General features: G+C 38.3%; 1 protein-coding gene across 2 annotated transcripts in view; it reads right to left on the reverse strand.

Moving 5' to 3' along the window:
* Positions 1-650: 650 nt before the first annotated feature.
* The window catches only part of LOC137193086 (contactin-associated protein-like 5), an 81,318-nt gene continuing 64,932 nt past the window's right edge, over positions 651-17,036 (reverse strand). For both annotated transcript variants that reach the window (XM_067604278.1, XM_067604277.1), the window contains 9 exons: positions 16,758-16,928; positions 15,649-15,867; positions 12,586-12,825; positions 10,940-11,170; positions 7,749-7,882; positions 6,656-6,743; positions 6,273-6,473; positions 4,304-4,378; positions 651-2,866 (listed from right to left, as the gene is read on the reverse strand). In XM_067604278.1, the coding sequence (XP_067460379.1) occupies positions 2,673-2,866; positions 4,304-4,378; positions 6,273-6,473; positions 6,656-6,743; positions 7,749-7,882; positions 10,940-11,170; positions 12,586-12,825; positions 15,649-15,867; positions 16,758-16,928 (1,553 nt within the window). In that variant the 3' untranslated portion in view covers positions 651-2,672. The remainder of the gene's footprint in view (positions 2,867-4,303; positions 4,379-6,272; positions 6,474-6,655; positions 6,744-7,748; positions 7,883-10,939; positions 11,171-12,585; positions 12,826-15,648; positions 15,868-16,757; positions 16,929-17,036) is intronic.

Genomic DNA, 17,036 nt, shown 5'->3' on the forward strand with positions numbered 1-17,036 from the left:
TTCAACTCCAAGCCATTCAGCAAAATTTGATGGCATTTTACCTTTTACATGATTCATTTAATTGCTCATTAATCAGTTATCAGGACTCTGACTCACCAATATTTGCACAATTGATGCCCATTTTAATGCAGACCTAACCTTTTTGAACAATAACTGCTTCATAATGTACAATAACATTGTGAAAAGTGCTGTCTTCAAAGCAGGGTCATTGTTACAAACATAGAACCTTTGTAACTGGAGCTGGTGAATTACTGACCCCTTTTAACAAACGCTCCAAGCGACAAATCTTCTTTTCATCTGCTAGCAAGCACCTTCACTGGGATGACACAACATGGCAGGTTCATGCTATTCCCCTTCTGATCCTACCCCCCTCTGTGCATGCGATCTGTCAACCAGTAGAAGTGACTAGTGCAGCGACAATAATGTGATTCCTCACTGGCTTCCTACCCATGAATATCATGAACAATGTTGGGCTTTTTGATTTAAATGACTGCTGGGCTGTTACAGACCATTACACATGTCAAAAACAAGGCCTTCATGGTTAAAGGTTGTCAAGTTAAGCCATTTTACAACAGAGGATTAACAATATATTCACTTTTATTATTAAAATTTACATCTATACAATATATCCTTAATAAAACTGCAACTATACAAATCATTAAGAAGTAACCACGTGATATTACTCATTGCAATATAACCAAAACACTCTGAGAGGCATGTGTTCATTCACTGATACTGGAGATCAGCACACTATAACATCTGGAGATGTACTTAGAAAACAAGGACATGCACAGATAGGGTTCAAAGGGTCAAGCACCTATCTTTTGACCATGCCACTGTCACTTTCAGTCACACAATGTTTAGCCCCAGTAGGGATGGGGCTCTAGGAACGATAGTGTTGTTTATCCATCCGTTTGTCCGTTCATCAGTCCATCAGTCCATCAGTTCATGAGTCCAACACTTTGAATCATATTGAAATATCTCCACAACTGTTGGATGGATTTCATCAATTTAGAGGAGACATTCCCAGAGGATGAATAATGACGACTTTGGTGATCTGCTGACTTTTCATTCAGCTCTACTAGCATTTCAAAAATGGGATTTGTCCATCACCAACATTTTTTCTTGGGGTGTAAACCTTATGTTAAAAGCACAGCTGAGCTGAGTAGCTGAGGCCAATGGGTAATGAGCTAAATCTGACAATGTAGAGCTGAGCCTGACAAGCAAATTTGAAGTTTGGGTAAAAACAAACAACAAACTTTGATGCGCTTGGTGCTAAGATTGTTCCATACTAATACAGACTCAAATGCTCGATGCAACTCACATGCTGCAAGCTCACATGCTGCCCTCAACACTTCCTGTACATACTTAACTGCTACCTGTATGCCAAAAAACAAACAAGGTAGTGTCTTGTGGCTCACCAGATTTGTTCATATACCAGCATCACGCTGTAAATGCAGTTCTTGTTAGCCTGAGGATACAACTGCAGATAATTAGACCCCTTGTTGTGTGCGTTTGTGTAAATAATTATGCATATTTATTTAAATACTATAATCCTCTTTATTAATTTCTTATTTCTGCTCTCATGATACAATATACACAAGTGTTTCTGGATTTGTTTTTTATGTACTGGAGAAATAATACACAAGGAGAATGAACACATTTATTAAAGGCAAAACACAATCTCATAAGTCATTCTTATCCTGCCTTCAACTGAATATATGTGGCCTGAATGGTGCACAACCCTTACTGAGGGACTTGAAAACTTGAAATATTCATAAGTGTTGAGAGGTACCGTTCTGGTACGTACAAGGTCAGCAAAAGATAAGAGCTTCCCAGATTTAGTAGGTTATTTAGGCTTGTAAATTTTCACGCTTTCTTCAAACAACGCAGTGGAAAACAGCTCAATGAAAGAAACATTACTGAGAGTTGTGTTACTGAGAGAAATTTAAATGTCCTTTGATTCTGTGTAGTGAGGGTTGCAGAACTGAATGACAATAAGAACTGAATGACTGAATAAGCTCCTCTCTATGTAAATGTGAGTGCCTTTGTGCAAATCGCACCGATAAATTCTAAAATGTTAAAATAAAAACTTGTATTTGAATTAGGCACTCATACAGTATAGGCAGTATTGGCCCCTTTTCTTCTTCTACAACATTCACCACCACTGAAAAAACAAAGACAGCAGCGAATGTACGCATATCTTACAGACCTGGCCTACTTTTCCTGACTTGCGAGTACAATTTAGTGTGTCCCACTGAAATGTGGGAATATTCAGCATTTTGAAGGTTTCAAACAAAATGTTTTAAGTTGTGCGCATTCAGGATGGGCAGCAGCTTTTGCTCACTGCACTTATGGTGTCCCTCAGTCCACTCCCGGCTAACATTCATCTTTTGCTTTATACATTTTGCAGCGACAGAAACCACAGCAGCTTGATTCTGACAGTTTCACCAACATCACATACACAAACAGCTGTAAAGACTCAGCCACTTGCTTGCAGTGGAGCATTAAGAAAGTGGACTACCAGCTACAGGCTTTTTGAGTGTTCCTGGGAGACTTCCAGGGCACAAGACATGTTTGTTGTAAGGAACGCTGCAGCAGCACATCCACCTGTTAGTCCTTTTATACGAGAGAGGTAAGTTTGTGGCTTAGGCCCATAGAGTACACTGTGATCAGATGTAGTACTCCTTCATGTTGTCCCTGACTGAGTTGTGGAGGTGCAGCTCTGTCCTGTAGTCTGTGTACATGCTGTGTCTGTGCTCCTCCTTGATACTGTTGTTCCTCTGGGCCTGCCGCCGCTGGTAGAGGAGGCGGGTCATCACAGCCAGAGCACACACAGCGATGAAGACCACTGCTGTGACCACTCCTGAGGAACAGCAGGGAAGATGTATTAGTACTGTAGGTGCCAGTGGACAGTGTCAACCAGGGCTGTCTCCATAATCTGTCGCAGTATTACAGTAAAAAGTCAATATTCTGTACTTAGAAGTGCAAAACGTTATATCACATGCTCAGCATACTGCAGCCTCAGATCAGCACAGTGTGTAGATGCTTTTTATTGAATGTAGAGATCATTAAATCAGTGTCAACATGTGCTTGCAAACACATTGTTGTTACTTTGGCAATAATAGCCAACTGAAAAGCATAACTGGTAGTCATTTCACCAATAATGTACTGAGTTTCTGTAAATTGTGGTTATATTTTAATGCCAACAATGTCATTGCAGCATTACCAGCATTACAGTATTTATTTTCTATTTAAGATGACTACAATAAACCTATAATTGTTATGTAATGTTTGGTGTAAAAAAGGATGCAAAAATTAAATTGCCATTTGTATAATAACAATAACAACAACAACAACAATAACAACAATAGTAATAATAATAATAATCATTTTAAAAATCTGAATTAGTTCTTGTCATATTTTTTTAAGAAGTGAGGGTTTTAACAATACAAGTGAAGGCAGGTTAGTGCACTCCAGTGTCAAAAGTCATGCTCAGCAATTCTTGAAACAAGAAATTTGTAATGAAGTTGTGAAATAATCTTAACCCACTGAAAATATGATTTTAGGACTCAAAAAATGTCATCAAACTGTCTCTATAATACTGATCTTGCAAATCTGGTTAGGACATTCCTATTGTCAACACCAACACAATTTAACTTCAAAAACTAATTATTCTCCTTGGGTAGAATGGCATACTATATGTATAATCTCTGATGATCTTTAAGTAAAATGCAGACAGGTTTTCTTGTTCAGGGAGCACTCAGACATCCTTTATCGTTATCATCCCCACCTTAAATTTATTTCCAAACATAACTGTGTAAGTGGTAGTGATGGAAACGTGCTTGACAGAGGAGACAGAGGTATCAAGAGACCAGAAAAATGAATCAAGACAGGCAAATGAAAGAATGACAAATAAACAGCTGGCACTCATTTTCAATTTCTGCTTCCCAAGGACTCATAACAAAATGCTACCTTTAATTTCCCTCGCCCAAATTGGTGCCTTATCAAGTACAGGGGTTTCAAACTGACTTAGGTGTGTGTCATGACTGTGACCACAACCACAGGATCAGTGTATATCTCCACGCCATACATACGTAGTAAAATATAATAATTATTTCATATCTTATAGAAAATTTTGAAAGGGAGCCTTTACAATATTGTGTGTCCTTGGGCTTCAGAAATCACTGTAGGATATCTGGACTCAGCACCTGAACAACAAAGATGTGTTTTTCACACACTGATTACTCATTTTCAATTAACCAAGGAAAAATAAACCAGCACTGAAGAGAGAAAAACAGACCTGCTATTACAGCCATATCCTTTTGTGTACCATGGCCACGAGGCTCATTCTCTTTATTTGGTGTTGCACCTTGATCTGGAGAAGCAGAAGCAAGAGATAAATGCGGAGAGAAACACATTTATGAATCCCTTTCATACAGGAGACATGTGTACGACATTAATACCCCAGTTACACCTGGCATTAAAATGTGATCTTTCCCTATGGAAGATTTAAAAATACCTAAATGGTATTGGTAAACAAATAAATAAAGGGAAATAAAACAGTTATGTGTATTTCTTTTTAAATTACTTTTATCATCAAGTTAAGTTTCCATCCCCACTAGAGATAGTCTGCTCCAACACATGTGCATCTGTTCACACAAAAATACATAATCATGCTCTTCGATGCATAACTGGAAAAAAAAAATGTTTTGAAATATACAGGACAGGTGTTGAAAACCCTACTGGTAAAAACAGAAATGCATCTGTTCTGTCAGACAGATGACTGTAAAAAGTAGCTGACAAGCATCTGCTTTAGACTTAAAATAGCTAAATTCACAAGTTTCTATTTGCTTTTGAAAACTTTAACAGTTTAAGTAGACAGCCAGTTAGACTGCTTGTCTTGCTTTGAATTAATTGGTTCTCATTTTCAGACCGCCCGGGGGTCTGCATCACAGAGGGAAGTTAGTGGGTTAGCAGCTGTTTTTAAGTTTAACTCAGGTTTTCCAATACTGTGGTACAGTAGTTCTCCATGGTAACTCATGCTGTATATAGATATCCTGCTCAAGAGCAGATTTAATTTAGAGAATCAGATGTTAATGTGTCAGTAGTACACCCTTTTCCAAAATAATTGGACAATTTCTTCTTTAAAGATCCTGACATGGAGAAACATTATCTGCAGTTAATCTAATAACCACTAGACTAGATGCTGGTTCCAAGTTCTAAATTTGGTGGAAAAATTCTCCAACTTTTTTGTTGAAGTACAAAGTTTTCCACAAGAATTAAGGTTCTCAAAAGTCAGTTGTTGCAGTAGTCTTGGTGGCAATTTTGAAAACCACACCTGAGGTCAGAAATTCAAAATGTCCTTGCAGCTACTAATGGTAACATCCAGTTACATTAAATTTGTTGATGACCTTTTTTTCACGATAAAAACAAGACAAAAACTAAATATAAAGCAACCTTTGAAAAAAAGAACTATTTGAAATATACTGCAGCAAATAAAAACTAAATGATAATGTGAAAACACAGAAGAATGGACTGTCTCTGTCAGTAATGTTATCTAGATGTTACTGGTTCTTAGAACAAACAGATTTATGGACTAAATTTATCTACAGTCCACTGAGAATTAGACAAGAAGTGTCAACAGCCTTGTTGCTGAAATGTGTATTATAAATAAACTTGCCTTGCCTTACTGAAATATTGCTAAGTTCTCTGACGTTTTAGCTTCTCCTCTCAAGATAAACCCAGACAATAAACAGCATTTTAGCTTCTAAATGATCAGCTGCTCTGCAGTGGAGAGCACAGGCAGCTGCTGTGATACTACTGTAGGTGAGCAACGTCTGGACAACTGGATTTACTGAGGAGATGCAGTATCATGACACAGGCACTGTGACATGGACACTGTGTGTGAACAAGTAAACAAGTTCCTTTTCCACTAACCCCACGACAGACAAAAACACCTGTAACTATAGTAACTATACACACTTAAGATGGTGACAGCTGTAAGCTCAAAATGCTTAAATGACATGAAATGACTAAAATTGGACTAAAACTAAGACAGGCATGAAAATGAACATGGTAAAATCCAAGATGGCTTGTCCCTCTTACTAGTCTGGGGATTAAAATACAAACATTCAAAGGTTTGTGTATCAAACACTTGGCAGCTTGTGTGATTCCCAGCGCTTGTTGCTTAGCATTTAGCTGAACATGGAAATAACTGTTTAGTGTCAGTGTGTGGGTGGGTTTAAGAGCAAAGTGTGTGAGTAAGTTACCTTGCAGAGTGTGTGAGGAGGAATCTACCAGAGCTCCACAATTTGATTGGACCAATGGACCACGGATGGTGACCAATGAGCTCCCTCGGTTTGTCAGCGCTGCTTTCAGCAGTGCAACATGGTTGAACTGGACTGAGGAGAGGCAGCCGATGAAACCTTTTGAAGCTGCTTGCATCACTTCCTCACTGAAGTTCTCCTCTCCTATAGAGACACAGCAGACAGATAAAAATATCTGTTGATACGGATAATGACATGTTTGATCTTTTTAATTACAGCAATTTACAGCAGGACATAATGTATGGATACAGAACAGAAGCATCACAGTAGGGGGGTGACATGCGCAGGTTTTTGAGCAATCTACTGAACGAAATGGGAGGACTTACTGATGACTTTGCCCAGTGTCAAGGTTCTGATTAAGATCAGCTCTGCATCAGATGATAGCGTGTACTTTCTGTGGATGTCCTGGTCCATCTTGTTGAGTACAGAGATATCAAATAACAAGTTGTTTACAAGAAATCCAAACCGAGGTAACAGCATCAGCAGCACATTTCAATACGTTATAGATCGAGAATTGTGCTCTTGACAGCTTCATGCAAAACTGACCACAGTTAGCTTTGAAGTGATTTAGAGCTTTTACTTCTGCACTAACATGCTGACTTAGATGCATCACTGAACTTGATAATTTGCAATAAAACACTATTGATTTTTAACCCTATCGATTCAGAAAATGTATGACAAAAATTGTTTGCATAGCTGGTCGGAGATTCATTTCTAGTTGTGCAATATTTGTTGGACTTCTTTGTTGTACTGTAATTAGGTGTAGATTTGGGTGTGGACGGTAGGGACATGCCCTCATAGTGTCACCAGAAAGGTTTATGCAGAGTTGGCAAATCTGTGTGTTTCATTACTTATTAAAATTTACATCTGCAGACTTTGTGTCTCATTAGAAAGTGAGACAGATGGGATCCTTTATTAATGTCATTATGTCATTAACAAAGGGTCTCCAGTTTCACAATTTGTAGTGAGTCAGTTGCCTGCAATTATGAATATTAACACATCATTAATCATTAATCATCATAATCTTATAGTAATCCATCAAGTCTACAGTTGTTAAAGTTAGTACGATGTTTATATGAAGCTGCATGCAGCACGTAGCCCTTTCCTTGAAGGTAAGTAGTTAAACCATTTTCATCAACAAGTTTCATGCTGGAGGATTTTCCACAACCTGGCGACCCAAAAGTTATTATTAATGGCTTATAAAGCATTTTACTTATGAATATTAATAATGAATTAATTAACATTAATAAAGCCATTAATTAATGCTTATAAACCCTTTATATATAGGTAAAAGGGTGACTTATCACAAAGTGGTACCCATGAACTCCACATTGAATTGAATTGAGTTTCAAACATAATTTGAGACAGGGTCCACCCACTTCATATACACATGGAGAACGTGATTTATCTACTCCTCACCTGCACATAAAGGTTTTTTCCCACTCGATGGATTCTAACTTGATGGAGTCGTCCGTCGGCCAGGTTGCTGACGGTGGGGCTGAACACGTCAGGACTCCTGTCTGTCTGAAGGTGATACCAGATCTGCAGACTCCCTGGACACAAAACATGAAAAGACATGTAGCACTCTCCTCCAAACAGACCTCACTGTTAATCCCCATATGAACACTTTAGGATGGTTGAATCACTATTGTGCTCAATGCAAGTTTAAAAGAAAGAAATCCACTGACATGAAAGCTGCATTTTATATTAAACATATTCTATTTTTTATTGTAAATATGTGTACATTTCATTTTTATCCCTAATAGGAGGAGAGAATACACCTTTACTCACACAATGTGGCTTCTATCTTATAAATAGACCGCTATATCTTAATTTCTCCATTTCTTGTCTTCACCAGTGTTGGCCACTCTTCACTGGTTACCCACTGACTACAGAATTGATTTTAAAATTCTCTTAATCACCTTTAAAGCAGTACATGGACTGGCCCCACTTTACTGAATTATTGTTCCTTGGCCACAGTGAGTCACTGAGATCTCTCAGGTCTTCTAATGAAGGCCTTCTGGCTGTCCTGAAATCTAGGATAAAAACTAAGGGTGACCGAGCTTTTGCAGGTGTTTGCAGGTGTCCACTCTCTGGAACCGTTTTCCCTTACTTATAAAAACGTAGAGTCAGTGGATAGTTTAACCAAGCTGTTAAAAACTCACTTGTTTCATAAGCACTTTGTTTTGTGATGTGTGTTTGGCTTCTGTGTAGTTTTAATGTCTTAACATTGTTATTGACTGTATTTCTGTTTTTAACTTTCCATTCTTATTTCCTTAATGTTTTTATTGTACAGCACGTTGTAACTCTTATTTCAAAAGGCGCTTTATAAATGAAATGTTCTTACTTACTTGCCTTTATTGAGAAATGAAAATATTTATAGCAAAGCTCTTCACTCCCACACTGAATAAGCTGCTCTCACACACACTCGCTGCCAGATCAAAGAGTCAGGATGATATTCACTGTCAAGTGGAGCTGCGTTAATATTATAATTCCCGGTCAGTAGGTGAAGGGCCTTGTGTTTTGTTTCATGTGCCTCTATAGATGAAAGTCAATGGATGAAGTAATCTTTGCCTTTCAGTGTTTACAGAAACCTGACAAACATTCTGATTTAACACAAAGGAGTATTTTAGTGCACTGATTCATGCACTGCGCTAAAGTTTGGATACAGCTTTAAGACCGTCAGCTTAAGGATTTGAAGCCTTTCATGTGCCAGAGGCTGAATACACAAAGACACTGCACTGACAGCAGGACATATACCCTCTTATAATCGGGGGTCTCATTGATAGTCCCCTGCTTCAAACAGCACTAAAACAGAGTAGGTGTATATCAGTAGGTGTATGTCATCCTATATGGCATGGAAAATTTAAGAAATGTAACTGAAAACAGTTTTGTTCAAGTGTTTAAAAATATGAGCAGTTGGGTCTTATTTTTTATTGATATGTTTAACTTTTTTCATTATTTTTCAATTAGGACTGTTTGTATATAGACTGAACTGGCTTATGGTTATTTGATGTTATTTCATACTTGTTATGCTGTCTAAAGGCTTACAAGTATAATAAATAATGAGGCTTTTCAAAGATGCAGAGAGGGAGCAGAACTGCAGAGTTTAACTCATTGTCATCATAGTTTCTGTGGAAGATGTTGGTATTATTTCCATGCTGGCTGTCACCAGTAAGATACACATGCTTTAAAAATAAATATAAAATAATAACTTGAATGTTTGATTTAGAGTTTTTGGGGTGCTAGGTGTTAATTATAATACAAGATCGTTTGGTAACCATGGTAACACATAATTGGGTCAGCATGTGAGTGCAAGGACCTTCCCTGATAAAGGAATTGAAAAGCGGTTAAAACAGAGGTGAATTGTGCTTGTGTCCTAATCCAAACTCCATGCCCCATTTAATATTTATGACAGATGAGATCCAGTTGCTTGTGAAGAAACAGGGCATAACTTTGTGTTGATTTTGAGACTGATGATGCAGGATGATAGTTACCAAAACTCTCCAAAGAATGAATAACCTGTCAGTCCTTGTTGCTTCAACAACTAAGCAGCAAAGCAGTGTAGAGTAACATTACACAGAGTAACAAAATCACAAACATCGCAGGCAGTTTGTCATATAAGCTGTCTCTAATTAATTTGGTGAGTAACTTGTTTGCGTGCTCTCTGTAAACTGGTGTCTGTATGTGTCAAAGATAGTTTGTGAGGGAAGAACCTCCACTCTGTAACACCAATGTACAATAACTTAAGTTTATAAAGTTAATATTTTTGAATCAGGACGTTCAGTATTTGGATCAAGTAGCTCATAAAAAATAGGATTTAGGAGGTGATTAAGTAGTCTACAGCTGTTATTTCAATGTGTCAGATACATATTTAATCAACATTTAAGTAAATATGACTATCAGATTGGACTCTGTATTGACAGATACCCAATATTAAAGGACCCAGATTGAAATCAGAGACAAAAAAAACTTAACGGCCAAAGTTCAAACCAAGTGAACTACAGATGTGAGAGTGACATTTATCTGGTTTTTAACAAGACTGAGACCAGTGGGTTACAAAAACTAAAAATGACTAAGCATTTAAACTTCTAACACGAGTAAGAAAAACATTACAAATAGTTTTTGGTCACCAAGTCACTCAGCTGGAAAACGCTTTGATTCCATCTCATTTGCCTGAAAAAAACCTTACATTATGTTGAATCAAATCACTGCCTTTTTAACTGAGGAATGAAGACCACAGGGCAACACATTTCCAAAAGTTCATGGACAAAAAACTGCACAATTCCTACACTAAGATGCAGATCAGATGTTTCATATGACAACAGAATATAAAAGGTGTAACACAACCAGTTTATAACTTAACTGTTTAGCAGTATTGCTTGGAGGGAAACACATTTTCTGACATTCTAGTTGTTGCATTTATCTTGCTGGCTGTGTAAGTTATTGTTTTCTCCACATGTCGGAGATGAAGGTTAGAGATCTCATTAAAAGAAGGAGAATTACTTAACTATATAAATCACTGTCATAAGTTATTACTGTGTAGCAGGATTTATGAAGTATTTTTCCTTTCATATCTTCTATCTGTATGCGCAATCAAATGTATGTACCGTTCCTGGCCAGGATGACAGTGATGTACTGCTGGCTGAAGGTGCTGACAGTCAGCAGCATGGCCGGGCTCTGGGAGGTGATGAAGCTGAAGGCCATGTCCTCTCTGGCTCTGCTGCTGCTGCTTTCTACAGAGACACTGGAGGCCTGTGAGCTTCTGTTCTGCATCACTGAGAAAGGCTCCTGGAAGGTGTAGGTCACTGAGGACTCTCTGTCGAAGGACACCGATACCTCTGCACACACAGGTACACAGAACAATGGGTTTCAGTGCAGTGGTAACATTAAAAGACTAAAGCGCAGCTCACAGCCTCTAGAGACTGCATTGCTGAATGGCACCTCATTACATGAGAGTGTTCGATGGAACAATCCACACAATCTTATCAGTAGTGGGGTCAAAAATTTATTTTAACTAAAGGAAAGGCCAATCAATATTTTTGAAATTAACACTGAATGAAAACACTGTGGTTAATGGTAATCTGGCTATAAGCAATGTCTATTTAGAGGTGTAGTAATAAGTATATGCAGCTACACAATCAATCTCTCAACAGGTGGATTCACTGTTTACCTACAATATTTAATGTAATATGTTGTTATTATTTTCTATACACAGGAGACTTTTGTTCCATTATATTAGCCTTTGAGGCAGTCCCTCCTCCCAGGCACTGGGTGTATCAAGCCTGGGTAGAAGTGCTGTCCTGAGGATAAACTCATCCCTTCCCTTGCTTTCACTCTATAACCCATAAGCTTGGCAGAGGGGTATGAAATTAAAGCGTATAGTCAAAACACAACTGGCAAACTAAATGCGTTTTTCATCCACACACATTACAATTATGAGGCGAACACATATTAAACTTCATCACAAAGAAAAAAAAAATCAATGACAACAAAGACACTGACTAATGGGAGAGGCATCTCTAAGGACTTAATGTTAATTGGCAATGTTATATCGGTTGCCACATTATCACAGGGATTCTAGTTTTGATCAATGTCAGTTAGACCACTGTTGCCTCAATGGGTGCTGAGAATTTAAATCAGTCCCTCCTCTGAGTTTTGTTGAGTGAAAACCGTTTTTAAAAACTTTTCAATTGAATACATTGTTCTTTAAGATGGGATGTTAATATCCCTACATCCCAAGACACCATTACAAAACCTTTCCTGTTTCACGTTGCTGCAATAACACAGTCCACAGTCACAGTCAGATTAGCTGTATCCAGGCATTGGTGATACCTTCATTTTTAACACACTGAGCCAGAGGAAGCAGTGTAAATATAAAAGTGTTAACAGATTAGCTGCATTTGCAGGCCAAGTTTTAATCTCACAATGAGGCTTCAAACAATTTTTCTCAACTGCTTCTATATGGAGGCTTGCTCAGCCTGCTGCTTTTCCATCTATAGGTTTCAGTCTGTCTGTGCTTTGCTCTGTGCTCCATATTGCAGGAAATAATTAGGTGTAATGCATCTTAAACGTTCTTGGAGTCAGGACAAAAATGTTTTGCCTCTTGCATTACTTTTATTTTTATTGGGGAGCAGTAATGGAATAGCTACCATAATGATTGATTATTTCTTTATAATATAATCAATATGGATATATTTGAATAATTTACATAAAGTGTGAAGCTCTTGCTAAACACAGTTTGACCAGCACTCACCTTGGTTACAGGTGGTTCCCCCGTAGGCAGACTGGGAACAGTCACAGACGTAACCGTTGCTCTTCTCGATACACCTCCCCCTGTTGTGGCAGAGGCTGCTGGAGCCGCTGCAGTAGCCGGGACAACCGGAGCTCACCCCCGGCGTCATCTTGGCCCTCTCCTCCAGGTCAAAGCTCACGCTGTTGACCGTCAAACTCCTGATGCAGCCCAGGAAGCCTTTCTGCTGGGACGCTGTTCCCCCTAGGACAAGGACGGTCATTAGTCACATCTAACACTCACTGGCTGTGCCAAGAAGCATATTATGACTCTATAATCATGGTTGCCTTTAAGGCTGATGAGAATTTACAACAAGCATTTACTTAATTCTAATGCAACTCTGTAGGCATTTAAGTGTGTGAAACCTCACTTAGACTGAATATACAATGTAATGGACTAGTAGATGGGTTTCCAAGTTGTTGTTGTGCCTGTAATTAATCAAGTGTGCAGCTTCTCTTTCCCCCTGCAGCTGATAAATACTTTTTGTATTGTTATATATGAATGAAGCTTTGTCTGTATTTGTCAGTATCTGGTGTTTGGTATTTCTGATGACAACTAGCTGGAATTTCATACATGCTGATGTCGATTCCTGTACTAAATACAGTACATGTAGTGTGGCTTTCATTCTCTTAATCTGTGCTGCCTGTCAATGGTTTGGGACACACACAGTTTATTTCTCACTACCTGCCAAAGTTAATTTTGTGAAGTCTGCCTTTGCATTATCACTGCTACTAGCTGCCATTTCCCACTAAAATTCCATGTGTCATGTTAGCTAGCTTAAGCTGTCAGATGTCTCGCAAACTGGCGTGCTGTAAAAGACAAGAGCCACATAGAAATTTACCTCTAAAAAGTCACTGCATTTGTTTCCATCAAGTTGCTTTATTTCTAAATACTGAAATATATAATATATATATAAGCTGTCAGGACATTTTGTCAATGTGTTTTCTGCCTATATGGGCTCAGTTTAACCAGCAGAATAGGCATTTAACTCTTGGTATCAAAAGAACAGGCTGTATCTATCACTGTAAACTGAAATATGAAAGATGGTGGGCACTTTTAAGTAAATAATTAACATTACTGTGTTACATAATAATACATACTTATTCCACATATTATTCCAGTATCCATCACAACTGTTTTGTGACACAATTAGCCACATCCATCGTCTGTCAAATTCTGCATCAAAAAATGGAGAGTTTTATTTATTTATTTTACTTTTTTTTACCTGAGGGTTAGGTCAAAAGTAGTTTTTTAGTAAAGTAGGTTATGCAGGCAAAATCATGAAATCATGTAAAGGTATTTTCTTTGTTTCATCTAATTTACGGTTTGGTCTTGTAGACATTATTTCTATAATGTGAGTTTTTTACTGACCCAGCTCCATTTCATATTATTCTTATCTACTGTTTTAAACTAGCAATCAGTTTTGAAATGTCAGGGCTAAAGGCCTCCACATAATCACATACGCATATTAAGTCTGTTCTGAGAGAATGGATCTTTTCATGGAACAATTAAATCTTTACCTAATGACAAGTTATTCTGAGATTCACGGAGGACTATTCCTTTCATTTGTCATTTCACTCTAGTTAATTATTTCTTAAAGTAAATGATCCATTAAGTGCATGAACTGAGGCCTAAAATGGAGCACATGAGAAAAAAAAAACAGTCTTTTTAATGGTATCTCTGTCCCTTCCAGAGGGCTGGTGTATTATTAAGGAGACACATTAAAATGTCAGATGGGAAAAGGCTGCTGGAGAAATGTGAGAGGACAAAGAGAACGGCCATGCTCCTGAACCAGAGAGATAATAGAAAACAATAAAATAAATTAGTTCTCCACAATTGCTTAAAGGATAAGTTGAGATTTTTTAAAAGTCTATCTTAATACAATGCTCACAAGCCAAGTACGATGTGAGAGTCACGGCTATATGTTATAAATAGGAGACAAAATCCACAGTCCAGTGTTTGTCGTGTTATTTTGGTAATATTAAAAACTCTGGACAGAGATGTTGGCACATTCTGTCTAAGTTTTTGATTCACATGGAATATATATATTCTTTGTAGGACAATTCTGTTTGTGTTATGTGCCCTGTAAAGTACATGGGGAAAAAGCAGTAAAAAAAGTTGATCACAAAAAAAAAAAATCCATACTCCTCATTCTGTGTAAAAATGCATTGAGCCAAGGCTAATGTGAGGCTCATTTGATTCATGTGTGAAATCAAGTGGGTATCTTTGTCCTGGTAATCTTTATTGTGGGTGTTTTGTCACAGCAATAAACGTACATGCGCCCATCAGGTTGTATCCCTCCACCTCAGCCAGGAAACACTGTCCACATAATCACAAAAATGGAATTTCACACTAAAAAAAGGCTGTAACTTTGGAAGATAAATTTGTCTAATCCAGACTGATAACACATTTTTTCATGGTGTGAAGACTGTGGATTTTGGCCACTAAACAGTAAGGTAGGAGATATCTTGTTCAGTTCAGGTAAACTTTTGAAATGAACAATAACAACATATATATTCTGTATTTTTCAATGAGAAAGGAGGAGTAGATGTCATTTGAATGATTTTTAAGGAGGTATTTGAACTTTTTTTGTGGAAAGACGATATCATACACAAATTATTGGTCAAAGTAGAGCATTTTTATGTCTTTGACCATGTCTGGAGGGAATATTTAACTTCTTTGCTTCACTCTCTCCACTCTGATCAACCTATTTTCCAGCCACAGCAGGCAGCTGTGTTCAGAGAAAAAGCTCTAATTAATCCACTGTATGCTACCTTCTCAGCACCCAACAGTGAACTGACGGGTGAATAAAGTGGAACATTTAGCAGCTAGACAGATGCATATTTACCTCAAAAGCCCAAAACAGAGCTAAAAGGAGAGTATTTAACTTTATAAAGGCGATAATATGTCAATATTGTGTTTACAGGTTGTTTTACTTCCCCCAAGTGGCCAAAAAAATCAAGTAATGCCTGTTTGAATAAACCCCTGTCTCTGGTGGAGGTCTGTTGAGTCTGATGGTGAGCCTACCTACAAACAGCTGACTGCTGAGCCGTAAGCGGAGGTGTCCATCAGCTGGAGCCTCCAGGAAGCGGAGGGGGAGCTGGTCGACCTGCAGGGAGGCCTCCTTCACGTTACGCTCTGCCCTCACGTGGTGCCACTGCCTGTCATTCAGAGGGAGGTGGGACTTCACGGACAGGACCGCCGGACCGTTTCCCACATCAAAAGAGAAAGTCACGACTGAGGGAGCTGGGAGGCCGGCGGGGGAATGTACACACATGTACACACATACACAGACAAACACACACACGACAGCCAGGTCAGACTAAATGCGATACTAGTTTTTCCTTTTCCTTTCTGATGTGATGTGATACAATCCTGCTGGGGAAAACTTGATGACCTGAATAGATTTATGAGGCGGGCTCAGCTGACAGCTCGTCAATATTTCACAATGTCTCAGATGCTGCAGTGAAAGACGATGGCTTCAAATATCCTGAGAACTACTCCCTTAGGTTTTTTTTAAAAAAACACACTGTAATCAACAACGTCACACCTTTTTCAACACCTATCATAAACAAACTGATGCACTGCTGGTTGAACTGCCTCTCTTGTGAATAGAAATAATTAGTAAATGCTTGATGCTGGTAAGTACAAGCTCATGTCCCTGAATTCTTTAATACAGTCTTAAAAACCAGTGACTTCCTTCATTTACTCATGTATCTTATTTAGCCTAATGAAACACATCACTTAGCAGCATTTTATTTTCTTTACTTCCTGGACGCCATGCATTTCTGAATATTAGATATATATATTTACAGTAAATCTACAGGATAATTTGATGAATTATGTATACTTTATCCATGTGGTGTATTCATTAAGGATTTCAACATGGTAGTAAGGAAATGCTTTTAAAGTCTGCTCTGACAGCATGACATTGCCGTTGACTGGCATTAGCATTGCATCATGCTGTGCAGTGTCTGACAGCTAGCTTCTCTGGGAAATTAAACTGTCAACTACAGTACAGCTAGCATTTCCATCTGAGAGAAGCAAAAAATATCACCGGCAGCTTTTACACATGCTCTCATGTTTGGCTCCTCTTTTCTGCTGTCCTTTTCATGTAATTGTGACCATTCACTCACAGCTGAGCTCCACTCTGATGAAGTCTTTGAGGCCCAGGTTCTCTAGAAACACTCCTGAAGGAGCGCTAGTCTTGAAGTAGAAGGAGATATCAGAGGCGAGTTCGGCCTGCGGGGTGGGGAAGTAGAGGTAGGAGGACTCCTGGTAGAAAGTGGCTGCATTCCATACAGACTCTGAAAGAAAAAGAGAATGAAAGAAGGAAGTAAAGTAAGAAGATACCTGGATGATGTACCAAGTAAGGTGCATCTCATTTATCCAAATTGTCTCCATATTTCCCTCAC

This window comes from Thunnus thynnus, chromosome 11 (genome assembly GCF_963924715.1).
Source record: "Thunnus thynnus chromosome 11, fThuThy2.1, whole genome shotgun sequence".
NCBI lineage: Eukaryota > Metazoa > Chordata > Actinopteri > Scombriformes > Scombridae > Thunnus > Thunnus thynnus.